The sequence below is a fragment of the Leptosomus discolor genome, chromosome 6 (genome assembly GCF_034619465.1).
Source record: "Leptosomus discolor isolate bLepDis1 chromosome 6, bLepDis1.hap2, whole genome shotgun sequence".
NCBI classification, from domain to species: Eukaryota; Metazoa; Chordata; class Aves; order Leptosomiformes; family Leptosomidae; genus Leptosomus; species Leptosomus discolor.
Window position 1 is genome coordinate 48,900,503 of NC_141396.1, and position 14,236 is coordinate 48,914,738.

The window sequence follows — 14,236 nt, forward strand, 5'->3', positions numbered from 1 at the left end:
ATCCATTTTATGTTGTGTGTAGCTTTTGTACCTGAAAATTGATGCTATAATAATCTGCATTGCTGGCAAGTTGCACGTAGTGAATGTAAGAAGCAATTAGCATGCCCCACGCAACATGCCTTCACAGCAAATTTATTGCACTGTAAGCTACTTCTGTTTCGGTGAAAAGCAATCGTGTATATAGGAAAACAAAGAGATAGACTGCTGTACTTGCGTTTGGGCAAGAAGAATAAAATTCAGAAAGTAGTGGAAAAAACTGGCAAAAGTCGCTGTGTATGTTGTTTGTATAAATGGTAGGCATAAAGACAAATTTGTGGTTTGCCAGTTTAATAGCTCATTTGGCTACAAATACAAGAACTACTGAAAACTAAAACCAGTGGCTACTCCAACACTTCTTGATTTGTTTTTATATTCCCCTGATATTTTACAGCTGTGCAATGGTGGATCTGTGACTGATCTTGTGAAAGGGTTTCTGAAGAGAGGTGAAAGGATGAATGAACTTATAATTGCTTACATTTTACATGAAGCTCTGATGGTAAGATAAGCTCTCAGTGAAAGGACAGTCAATATTCAGCTCGTATTTTTTTCTCTGAATGAAAGAAGATCTATCTAACATGGCTCATTATCTTGTATTATAGCAATGTTTTATGAAATCAAGGTACTGTGTAATTCAGATGGTTCTTTTTGAACAAGCAAGGTAAAGAACAATTAGTCTGTTTGTTTCATTATTAAGATAATGAAAATTGATTTCTGACCATCAATTAATTTCCTTAGTAAATACAGTTCTGCATCAAAATTCCTTTTCTTTTGAGAAATAGCAGAAATATGCCCAAAATACTGTTCAACTTCTTATCTCTGGATCCAGAATATTTTTATACCAAAATGAACAACAGCTCTAGTGAATTCAAATACTGCTACAATAATTTTTAATATTTTTTTGGCTAATCAGGTTCAAGTGTCTATATTTTTCATTTTCTTTTAAAGGAATTTGACTTTCTGCAGTGGAATTTAGGACTTAGCAGTTTTCTCTGAGTTTATACTCTAAAGGTATAAAATATGTAGATTTATAGGGCTTTTTTTCTACTTTTATCTTAAAATTTCTGTTTGACATAAAGTGGGGCAATTAAAAAATCTTTTCCTCATGGTGTCAACTGTTTTTCCAGTAACAAGGACATCTCTGTGGTTTTCTATTAAAAAAATATAAAGCTGTTTTAAGTTTTTTCATACTTTTCTGCTACATTTTTGTTTCTGCAAATGTAATAGCGGACAGAGCTGTTAGTAAAAAGTTCATGTTTACATCTCACCTTCCAGGGACTTCAGCATTTGCATGAAAACAAAACTATCCATCGTGATATTAAGGGAAATAATATCCTTTTGACCACTGAAGGAGGAGTCAAGCTTGTGGATTTTGGTATGTTATGTTTACTTATATATACAACCAATGTTGTACATCTGAAGTATGGAAAATAAAAGAGAGTAAACAAATCAGAAAGATTAATGATATTAAATTTTTATTACATTTTTGAGTTCTTTGTTAAAAATAACTTGGATAACCAAAGTTACTTTTTAACTTCGTAGAAATAAAATACTCACAGACTTGATGTTTTTCAACTTTGTTTTTTCCAGCAATTTTGCTAATGCTGTTTCAATAGCATAGCTAACAAATAGAAATTTAAATGGTGGTAGTATGTGCCAAATGCTTTGGGGCAGAGTAAGCAAAGTGGCAAAGCGAGTTAGTAGGGTTCAAAATAGCGCTGGTGCTTAGTTCCTCCAGGACTGTGCACTGGCTCAGTGATATTAGGAGCTGAGAGGCAAAAGCTTCATGTTGTGTATGAGAGGATGTAGAACTTACTAGATGTTGTGAAGAGTGGGAGGGCTCCACCTCAGTCACTTATACTTCATTAGTTTGATTTGAGACAAAATAAGAGGTACTACCTGAGAGCAGTGGAGAGGGAGATATTGCATAGGTAATCCCCACTTCCCAAGGTCTGGGAAGAGTAACAGGTTACTTTTGGCAAGTCTAAACCTAAGAACTGGCATTAAATGAGAAGAGTCTATTCAAGTCTGTAAGGCCTAAAGTGATTCTTGAATGTTGTCGTCTGGTTTCATCACCAAAAGGGAAAAGCAGAGACACAGGTAAGTGGATGTAGCCTGTTATTTATTAGCCACACCACAGTGATTTGCCTTAAAAGTGTATTGACTGTTGTTTTATATAAGAGAGTATAAAAATTTGCAATGCTTGTTATTACGAACTATTATCCTCTGGTAGCATAGTCTTCTAATGTTTAAATTATATTTATTAGTCACTACTTCACAGCATAGCAGACAACTGTAAATATCATAATTCCATTCAGCAGATGGAAAATCTTCATTTTTCCTTTATCCTCCTATTTTGTTAATGAGATTTATTTAATTGATACATAACAATTGTTTAAACTAATAATGGGATTTCAACTCACAGTAGTGTAGTGTCTTCCTGCCAGTAAATTGTATTTATGCCACTTTCATTACTTTGCACACAAAACCCCCACAATTTTAGGGTTACCAATTCTTCTGAAAATTCATGTGTTTATGTTCATTATTTTATTCCTGAGATAAAATCTTCCATTGAAAAGCCCTCAGACTTCCTAAATTATCTGCCGTATACTTACTAGTGTTTTCTGACAGTCTGGAAGTTTAATGTGAGGCAAAATCAGTATTTTTTGCCACAGGTTTTTAATGTATTGTGGATACTAATTTTTTTTTTTTGAGGTGCTGAAGGCAATTAGAGCCATGGAGGATCGATGCCTCTGAAAATTAATTCACTTATGCAGATGTCAAAACATACAAGCTGTAGGGATGAGAACCTGAATTCTTTATTTCCCAGTTACTGCAATCTGCTGCTAAGGCTGTAATTGAAAAATAATCTTAAAATCATGTGGGAAAAATTGTGATGCCAGATGAGAATATGCACAAGAAACACGTTTATGTGGGTTGAAGAGGGGCCTATAATATCTGCAATCCTTCCTCTCAAAGGAATATAGGAACTGCACCTTAAGGAATAGATAGAAATTTTCTCTGGCTTCCCCCCAGCCTGCCATAAACCAATCTGAATCCAATAATGAGTAGTTTCAAATGGGGAAAATTTATACAGTTTTCACAAAATCATCATGGAAGACATACCATTCACCCTTCAGGCTGATGTTTAAGGTATTCAGCTGGGATTTGGAAGATTTGTGTCTTCTACTTAAGAGGATTTAAACCCACATTAATCTGATTCCAAGAGTATTTTTTAGCCAGGAATGTGAGTTGATCAAAATCTCTCATGTTAGTGCTGCTACAAACTGTTGTACGTAAACATTTATTGGATCAGGGTCTGAAACTGATAGCCATCTTTTATTATGTAAACCTGTGAATCTGCAGGCCACAGAATGAGATAGACATGCAGGCACAATCTTCTTTTGTCCCAGTGAATACTCAGTGGAAGCAAAATTATTGTTTTAGGTTGAACCAATTATTACATGGGGCCGAACAAACAAACAAAAAAACCAACTCAAATATTCACACAGCCCTTTCTAGCACGCACACAGCTTTTCTGTTGTGGATAGGGGAGCAGAGACAATGGATCAAGGACTCCTTCAACCACCAAACACACTTGACAGAGGAAGCGAGCTCTTCCGAAGATAATTTTGTGTGCATCGTTCTCCTGCATACTGCTTGGTGATGAGGTGTTCCTGAAGAACCCTTTGCTCTCCTCCCCTGATACTCTTTATGGTAGTTTTCATGTAAAACAGGTGCATAAAACCTGTATCTGAAAGAATGGACTTCTGAAGTGCCTTACGGAGCACAATACTAGAAAAGGACCTATTCTCAGTCTGGATGTGTTGTGTGGTCATATGACTTGAATTTGTGTCTTTTTTTGTCTTTTTTTTTTTTAAAAAAAAAGTACAGTTAGGAAGTTTTAAGAGTCATTAGTGAAAAAACAGCTAACTTTCAGTGAATTAAATCACCTTTGAGAATGGCTTTTCTTTCCTTTGTTCTTATTGTACTCTTTGAACTTGGTGTGTAGCATACCACCATTGTGAGTCCTTTCTCACACAGCCGTACTGACTTTCCAGGAGCTTCATTTTGTGACACAATTTATATACATTGCCTTGTGGTTGTTGTGTCATAGGCATTTATGTATGCTGTGACCATAGTTTCTGAATGCTGAACAGTCTGTAATGGATGACCTTCACAACACTCTTATGAGGAAGTAAATTACTATAATTCCCAGTTAACAGCTGGAGATCTGAAACTTTGAGAGACTGAGTTGCTTGAGGTGACACAGAAAGTGTGTGGGAAAGCTCTCCCAAAATCCAGGCTAACTGTTCTGGTCTGAACTGTTTGCCTTTTGTAGAGGTGTTGATAGTTAAAGAGATAAGAAAGACAATACCATGGCAGTGCCTTACCCAGATTGCTTTGAAGAGTGAAATTTTTCCTTTCCCTTAAAATTCTGCTGTAATATTGCTTAATCATTCCAGTAATGTTCTCGTATCTAAGAAACACTCAATCCCAGGTGATTGATTAATGAAGAAATCAAGTAAATGAGTTTATAACATCTCCACACCAAGGCTTCTGGAGCTCAATTGTTTATCAAGGAGCTGCCAGATAGAAGTTTTAGTTTAAACTGTCCAAGCCACAAGAAGTTTGAAATACTCCTACTGGGGAAGCATCATCTCTCCTCACATCTATCCAGTATGGTAAAATAGATCAGCAGAGATAAACAAAATCGTTCTTTTTTACTACAGATAATGAATAGCAGCCAAGGGGGTCTACTCTAAGCACATCCCATGATTACAGATTCAGTCCCTGAATTTATTAAACTTCTAGATACATTAAAAGTACATATTTTCCTTGTAAGAGAAGTTTGACTGAAGGCAATTTCACTACCTGAACGTTTGTGGGAATTAGCTGTTAAGCTGTTCTAGTAGAAAACCTTTGGGGAAGGATGTTATGCCTGAGAATCACAGCAATTATGCTTCAAGTAAGGAGCATCTTCTACAGCATCAATACAAATAATAGCTGCACTGCATTGAAGTGTAGCTGCTATGTTTTCAGTATAGGATAGAGATTTGGTAGAAAAATACACATTTACATTAAATTCCCTGCAGCACTTCAAAGGGTGACAGCTATATAATATATTGCATAAACAAAGTTGGAGGCAAGCAAGGTGTGAACCAAATTCTGTTTCTATGAGTGTTCTTAATTATATTCACAGTTGCTTAGTAGTGTTTTGGGAAGGAAATCTTTGACATCTGTTTTTCAGAATTTTGGTTGCATGTGGTGGATTGATGTTAAAAAGCCAGATTTCAAAAGAAATTTTAGCCACAAAACGTGCAGAAAAACACCTAATAAAATAAAATTTTCAAAAACTTCTAACATGCCAATCCAAATTAATTTAATGCTAGATACCTTTTGAAAGTCTTGTGACAAATTTGTCTGCAGCCTTTACAGCCTAAAGATCTTCCAGTGTCTGACCTTGTTTCATCAGTTAAAAAACTGGCCTGAAGTCACTTGCACACACAACACACCGCATCTGTAATAAAAATTCATATATTCATCTGCATCTTACATTGTGTAACCAATTTCATCAGGAGCTGAGTATATAACATCTGCTTATGCTGACAAATACTTGCTTCTTTGAATAGTCCTTCTCAATGCAATTTCTTTGCTTGAAATCAGGATGCTGCACAGGGCCTTTCATGTATTAAATAATGTTAGTCTAAGATACAATTCCTGTTTGGAAATTCTGAGATGTCAAATAAAGTGCTGTTCCAAAATGGGAGAAAAGAAACTTAACTGTATTATTATTGTTATTATTTTAACTTTGGTCTGAAAAAGTCCAAGTGACATTTCATTTTGAAAGATTTGACGTATTTCTGAAATCCCCTGCCATTGCAGTGAGTCTGGGAGCTTGAAAGCCAGAGCTTTCCATGCTTGGATGTTATTGAAGATGAGTATCCTATCCGCAACTAGGCAGGTTGCTGACGTGTGGGGAGTGATGGAGGAGAGAACCATTTTTCCACTAGAAGTTTTGAAACATCTACAGTCACATGGCAAGTGATTCTTTTAGCTAAGAAGAGGAGACTGTAGCACTGATGGACAATTCCTCTTCAGCTATGTTTTTGAGGGTTGACGTTGTAGACTGATAGCCTTGAACAAGAGCACAGGTAGCTCATAGTTCTATGGGACTGCCGAAGCCTGCTGTCACAGACTAGAAATGTCTCAGGATGAGCAGGTGTTGCGTTGGAAATGTCCAGAAAAAATGTGAGTATAAATTGTATTCCACCACTTAGGCAAATGCATAGTTTTCCAGAAGCACTGTTCGTTGCTGAAGGCCGCATCCTTCTATGCATCAAATGAAAACATGCTTTCATACCACATGTAATTAGACTGTTGACATTATTACCATGAAAGGTCATTGGGAAAAAAAAAAAAAATGAGGCGTCTAGAAGGATATTGCAAATATTAAAGTTCCTGTAATGAAAATAAAATGTTGGAGCACTCATTAAATCCTTTGAATTCAATTCTATTTCTAACTACATCCCATGATTTCCCCCGGTTTATCTAGTATTATCACTGTGGGAAAGGGGATATTGATAAGGGTTGGCACTGTCCATTTTCACTTTCTTCTTAGGCATTTCATTAATGATATCTAAAACTCTCCATCATTAGAGTGTCTGGATAAGCAATACATAGGAAAGATCTAAGGTTTTTTTATAGGTAAAACAGGTTCCAGTGGAAGACATGGAAAGAAGGTAATGCAATCTCACTGCTACTGGCAGATGGTGGAAAATTACAAGCTGTTCTCTATGCAGTTAATAGAATAATGACTTCAAGGGTTGGTTTAGTACTGTGGGTAAAGACATTGCATAATTAAAACATGTGTTGTAACATTAATGGAATGTATAGTGAAGGTAAGGTGATTTTGGGGCTTCAGACATGCTTAGTTTGCATATTTCTGCTTTTGTTTCAAATGTCAGATGTCTTGGATTTGAAAGTTGTGTGTGAATACTGTCTTGGCATTCCAAATACAGTTTCAGATATCACACTTTACATGTAGCTAGAACAGTTTTATCATGGATATGTAGTAGCCTGAGTCAACTAGAGATTTAACCTGAGTATGAATCATTGAGGAAAAATCAGATTGGGGGAGGGAATTCTGTATTGCTTTATTTAGGTATACTGAAAACTGACATTACTTTGTTTGCTACTTGAACTGTTTCTTCCATGTAGTTTGGAAACTGCAGGTAGACAAAGGTCAGCTTTTGTGTTTGGAATATAATAGGGTTATTATTTTGCAATGGAGAGAATGATCATTCCTCTTTTAGAGCTATTTGAAGCCACCCAAAGTTAAGAGCCAAGGAAATCTTAATGCTGACATTTCTGGATGGCCTTATTGTTCAAAGTTGCAATTGGTGAAATAAGCCAATTGTAAGACTCTCCTTCTGGTAGTATTTTTATATTAGCTCTATTTTTACTTTAAAATGCATACATCATTTCATTTAGGCAATACTAAATGAAAGTATTAAGTTCACTTCATAATTCAACTGAGTTCATAAAATAAATTTCTTGGGACTTTTTGCCCTAGAAAGAGCGCAGTAATTCTGACTTAGACTCGGTATAGTGACTCAGTAGTGATGTGCTACTTCTTCCTTACAATTTATGGAATGTTAGTAATGCTTTGCCTCTACTAATGATCAGTGACAATTGATCAGTGTAAGTTAGAATGCATAGGGTTTTTTGTTATGTTTTATTGCATTGTATTCTTGCCTATTCCAATACAGAAATACAGGCCAAAATATTTAAAATTCTGTAACTATACTAAACCAGTTGAGATTTTGAAGTGTAGATGAGCCAGCAGCTGCTATAATGACAAAGCAAGAGCAGTAAAATCAGTAAAAACACTGTACAGAATGTCCAAAATAGGGACAATCTCCAAGTAATGGTGAGACTCGATCTTAATAGTTCCATCTGCTTAATGTCTCACCTCTCCTGGTTTTCTGATGCGTGAGGGAGCTTTCTGCTGGTCTTGTGGGGAAAGCATCTGAAATCTTGGGACAGAGGTTGGGGAGGGAACCACAGCACTGAGCTTCGTCCTTTCATTGATACATCACCAACTCTCATTTTCCCTTTCTGTAATACAGTGCTATGGCCTCTCCCTACCATGAACAGGCTTGATAGATGCAGTTTGGTGACTGATCACAGATCAGTCTAGCAAGTCTTGTGTGGCACATGGCAGAGGGAGAGAAGGCTCACAGGGCTGTGCTGCAAATGCACAAAGTGCAGGTTGGGATGCAATGTATTGGGACTCTAGAGCCACCTTGTGCTCAGTGAATAGTTTGAGAAGTCAGTTGTTTGAGTATTGGGGCATTTTGGGTAAGGACATTTTAATCTCTGTCCCTTTTAATATATATCATGGTTCCCAGTCTCACATGTCCTTGCTGGCATTGAAGAGAAGCTCAGCATGACCTTGAGTAGTTTTCTAAACTTTTGTAGATTACTTCTTCTGGAGTAGTCAGAATATCCTATTGCATCTCTTTCTTCTTGCCCTGCATTAGCTATAAATGCTGTCTGAATCATTCTGCAAAAATGAAACAATTAATTAAAATAATTTAATTTGAAAGTATTCAAAAATAAAATATTTTTTTTCTGCCCTTGGCTTACTTTAAGCAATGAATCATAGCAAGACTTGTATTTGCCTTAGTCATTCTAGCATGCATCCATAATAAAGCTGCCTGCTTCACTGATTCGGATCAAAACCAGTCTATTATTGTGTTGTCATTTCTGCATACCATATAGCATGACATTCACATGTTGCTTCAAAAAAACATTTACTAGGAGACTATGGCAGAAGCCAATAAAAGTGAAAGACTTTGAAGAAAGCTTTCTTCTTGAGCAGCTTGTCAAACTGCTTTGAACCCAATCAAAGTAGTAATTCCAAATTTTTCAAAACAGGGTTAGCAGGGATAAGATGGATTGCATTGACTTGAGCTGCGGAGCATTTTCATTGTTGAGTGTTTAATTCTTTGTTGAAGGCTTAGTCCCTAAAAACTTTATGGGCCATGTGTGAATGAAAACCTTTGTGCAGTCCAGTAAAAAAAAAAAAGAAATCATGTGGCCAAATGCTGTATCCAGGATAAGCTGTTCACTTGGTCTTTCAAATATTTTCTTATACTAATTCACATAAAGATGTCACCGATGGCTTAAACATTCAAGAAGCTTGACACAGAAAGCTGGTGTCATATGCCAGAGACACATGAAGCAAGAAAATAGACCTTTCTGGCCAGCAAAGACTTCCTCTTGATTTTTCTCAAGGGTCACAAAATAGTCAGCTCCTAAGGTTATTAGAAACCCTTTGGTCTCACCTGTGTATACTAAACCCATTCACTTTTACCTTGAAAGTTGAACCCAGTGGCTCATTTGTACTGAAGTATTCCAGTCCTTAGGTATTTTAAATATGCTGTCCCATCAGCCTAGATGTTGACAGTAACCCAGATAATCTTAACCATGTCATATAATAAGGAGAAAAATCTCCGGGGTTTTCCCAGTACAGGAAAAAATATCCTTTTTGGGTCTCAAAAGTGGCAGTCAGTTTGAAATCTAATATGAAAGGAAGACAACATCTAAGAAGGAGGACTTTCCTCACCAACACACTGTACCAGATTGTGTGTAGCTGTGCATCAGGAAAACAAATGTTCCTATGCATCCCTTTCAGGAAACCAGCTGGAGCCCTGGAGCATGAGATTTGATTAGAATCATTGGCCTTGTGCTGCAGTGAACTGTCAGGAGCATGTGGAGGGCAGCCCATGGTCACCTGCTCTGCTGGAGGCCATGAAGAAAGGGTGCAGTCAGAATCATAGACTGAGGGAGGCTAGAGTATGCTGCCACACCATCCTCCCCAATCTCCTGTAATACAAAAGTTCTCGGATTTCTTCAAGAAAGAAGCAGTATTAAAACCTTTTGTTTAAAAAAAGATTATGTATCTCACAGATGTAGTGATTGTTCTGCTTTTTTTAGGTCACTGTTTGCTATTTTATTATCAATGTATACCTTATAATGATTCTGTGTCTGATCTAGGATTTGTATTTTGTTCCTTATGTGCCTAAAAATACCTTTTCTTTGTCTTTAATCCTCGTGGTGAGTTTACCGTGAAAGCCACTAGACTTTTATTCCTTTAGTTTCCATGTATATCACCCTATATGTTATAGTACAGATTTTTATCCCTGTTTTACTCCATGCTTCTTGGTTTTGTAGTAAACACCATGTATTTTTCATCTCCTAGGCAGTTCATATACATGGTCTTTTGGTCTTTCTGGAGTTGTAAAGGGCCATTCAGTTATCTTTTGGATATGCCCTATTTTACTTAAAGATTTGCATCTGTGGTGCATGTTTTCCTGAGTGTTTGGGAAAATCTAGTTTTCATCATTAAAACACTATGTGCATTACAATAATACATAAAGACAGGGGATGTGGTGATGAAGGACATGGAAAAGGCTGAGGCACTTAATGTTGTCTTTGTCATGGTCTTTAATTGTAAGACTGGCCTTTAGGAATCCCAGATCCGTGAGACCAGTGGGAAAGTCTGGAGCAAGAAAACTTACCCTCGGTAGAGGAGGATCTGGTTAGGGATCATTTACACAAGTCCATGGGACCTGATGGGATGCACCCAAGAGTGCTGAAGGAGCTGGCCAATGTCATTGCAGAGGCACTGTTGATAGTCTTTGAAAGGTCTTGGGCATTGGGGGAGGTTCCTGAGGACTGGAAGAAAGCTATTGTCACTCCTATCTTCAAGAAGGGCAAGAAGGAGTATTCGGAGAACTACAGGCTGGTCAGCCCCACTTTGATGCCTGGGAAGGTGATGGAGCAAATTATCCTGGAAATAATTTCTAGGGTGATTGGGAGTAGGCAGCATGGATTTATGAAAAGAAAGTCATGCTTCATCATGACATAACGTAGCACCTTTCAACATCAAATGCTGCTGAAAATTTTAAAATTTTGGCTCCTCACTTCAATTTTGTTTCCTATTTCTTTGTTTCCATCTTATTGGTCAGAACACAATTTTAGTTCTAGATTTAATTTGAGCACTTATCACTGAGCAGAAGTTCTCAGGCATGCTTTTCTGCCAACAGCTCGCTCAAAGAAACCATATTGCCTCTGTGCTCTTTCCATTTAAAAGTTTGCTTTTGAGGTCAGTTGAGAGTCTGTAAGAAATTATGAGTATTGACATTGTTTCAAAAACGTTCTGAAATATCTCTTGTAAAGTCATCAAACCAACCCTTTGTGTCCCTATGGCCTGTTAGTCACATTTTCTATTAAATATCTTTATGCTTTCTCTCCATGCTCAGTAATTAAACTTGGGAGAAGCTCTCTGACCTCCCTTTACAGTCTCAGTGAGAATGGCACCATACTTGCAATACGGTTGCATGTGGTTACACGCCTGGTGTGTTGTGGTGTTTGCCATTTGGACTATCAGAATTGCTGTCTTTTAATCTTGTTATTTTCCTGTTGTCTTTTGTCATTATGGAGTATGAAGGAATTATATGTAATTTTTTTTAGCATTTTTTATGCATTTCAGCTGATCTTTCTGAAATTATCCTGTCTGGATAATTACCATTACACTAATATATCCTGAAAGAAGCAAACAAATGAGACAGTGTCAAAGAGAACATCAATTACAGAGGACTTATGATGCCACCATTGTTATGTGGGAAGTAGCTACTTCCCTGCCTGCATCCTGACAAGAATGGCAACTTCTTCTCAAAGCAAAGCTTAGGGTGCTGAAGGAAAACCTTAAATGGTTAGGACTTGTTGCCTCCGGATCTCGTAAAAAGGTGGAGTTGAGTGATTTGTGAGGGACTGCCTTCACACCATTGGACAGAGAGGCAAGGAAGGAGAGGCCACGTTTTGCAGCAAACAGCATGGAACAGGGATGCCAAAACATATCTGCCGGCAGGCTTAAGGGGAATGCAGTGTAAGATGCTGCTGCTGTTTTACATTTGTTTCTCTAGGAGATTAAAAAAATGTTGGGAAATAATTCAAAGCATTTCAGCCTGTTTAGATCTGCAGGGTTAACAGTTTGAGCAGGTTTTGGTCCAGAGAGTAGATTGAGTAATGATTGAGTTGCAGGTTCTTAATCCAGAGAAGGTCACAAAGATGATTCTTTGGTAGGGAAGTGGACACTGAAGACACAAATGAAGAAGGGTTATGGAAGAGGTAGCCAGAGGCAGTGTGATAGCTAGAGTGTAAGCCCTTTTGGGTAAGGCCTGTGTTTTTATGTGTGAATACAGTGTCGAGCAGTCGGAATGCAGTCTCCCTGCTGTGTGACGAATGCGAATTTAGTAGAATTTGCTAGGGCTCACCATTCCCCCATTAGCATCAACCAGTAAAATGTGCATACTTCTGTCACAGGACATAATCATAAAACATTGTTGTACAGCCTCACAATTTAGATCAGACCAGTGTCTGCTCAGATTGGGTGCTACTATGAGACAAATCTTTCCTAGTAATAGGGAGCTCATTTCTGCACTGTTTTTCTTTTATTGAGTACTAAGGTGGCTTTACTTTCAATGTTATTCCAATATGCCTGTTTTTCCAATGAAAAGCTTGAATAATACTAATGGTGTAAGTCTGCTAATTTCTAGTATTTATTGGTAAACTAATGCCTGAAAAAAGAAAGAAAAGGAAAAACAAAAGCCTTTTTCCAACTAGATTCACAATATTTTCATTTGAGTATGGTGTGCATTGATACTATTAATGCACTTATTTATTAAGCTCTTCACTTTCGTAAGATTTAAAAAATGTCTGTAATAAAACACCATTTTATGACATATTTTTAGATTTTCATAGGAGAATATTTGACTCAATTTCCAACAAAGCAGTAGTAAAGGGGAAGGGGGAGGAGCAAGATGTTTTTGTTAGAAAATATACGACATAAAGAAAGCTGGCCAGCTATATGCTTGACTGGTTACTGAAATGCTGGAAGAAATGTTACTAAGTGTGGAATTACATCCTCTTTCCTCTATACACAGAAAAAGCCCAAGGAAATATCATTTGTCATAAGACCTACACTCCATAATCTGAAATGCCACTTTACTGCTAAGAGCAAAAGGGTGAAAAAACAAACAAACAAAAAGCACACAAAAAACCCAAGAGCCTAAAGAAAGTAGTGGTGAACAATTCAAATTAAATTAGCTTTTCACTGGAGTAACAAAAGGGGGAGGAGGAAAAAATCCTTCTGTTTATTTAATAATTACAGTTCAAAGAAAAAAAAACAAACAGTGCATAGACAGAGAAGATTGTGCACATTAATGTTCCTTTTGTATTTTATTCCTTATCTCTACAGAAAGTTATGATTATTTATAAAATCTGACACTGGAATCATAAAAATTTAGTTAGTGCCTTTCTCTGCCTGCAGATCTGAATCCCATTTCCTCATCCAAGACTACAAAAAAGAGCTTAGCACAGGGAACTCCCACAACACGTAGAATGGGAGAGGGGACAGTAGCCTCCTCTCCCTCCAAAACCGAGGATCGCACAATGATGTTCATTGGCATCACTGCAACGGTGAGAGACCTGTGGTGATATGTGTTTATTCCTTGCTTTCTGGGTGACGTGTTTTGCTGAGGGCTCAGAACAGCCATAGACTCTGTGAGCCGGAAGCTGGACCTTAGACAACTCCCTGAAGTAGCAAAAACAAAGCCCCTGCTTAGCTGAGCTGAAGCAGGATTGATGGACTTTGTGCTAAGACTCACATTGTCCTGCTTTCCGTGGTGCAAACACTGTGTATTCTACTGTCTGCAGGCACAGAGAGAGAAAGAGATTCCAGTTTCTCAAGCCTGGAGCAGATGAGAGGGAGGCAGCCACAAAAGCAATGGTTGTGTTTGTCTCAAAGGAACAGGCAGGATCTTTCTTGCTGCCTTATTTTCAGCAGTTATATACATTTCTGTGACCACAAATGCAGATATTTTGTGAATTGGAGCTGAACATGTAGGTTTAGGGGGAAAAAAGCAGATCAAGCTCTCCATGGTTTCTTGACCACTAATGAAAAAACCCAAAGCAATCAAATTTTCTCTAGACAATGGTTTAGTTAGTATTTCCACTGGGCAGTTGATGTTAATTGCCCCTGTTATGAACCATCTACAGGGTTTTCAGGAAGATAAGGTCAAGGGTGTTCAAACCAGATAACACAGAGTTGAAACTGGCCAATGGTGCT

The 14,236-nt window shown here is 37.5% G+C and overlaps 1 protein-coding gene across 2 annotated transcripts in view; it reads left to right on the forward strand.

Moving 5' to 3' along the window:
• Positions 1 to 14,236, forward strand: part of MYO3A (myosin IIIA) — a 109,684-nt gene that overhangs the window by 22,696 nt on the left and 72,752 nt on the right. For both annotated transcript variants that reach the window (XM_086466637.1, XM_086466638.1), the window contains exons 3-4: positions 431 to 535; positions 1,312 to 1,411. In XM_086466637.1, coding sequence (XP_086322763.1) covers positions 431 to 535; positions 1,312 to 1,411 — 205 coding nt within the window. The remainder of the gene's footprint in view (positions 1 to 430; positions 536 to 1,311; positions 1,412 to 14,236) is intronic.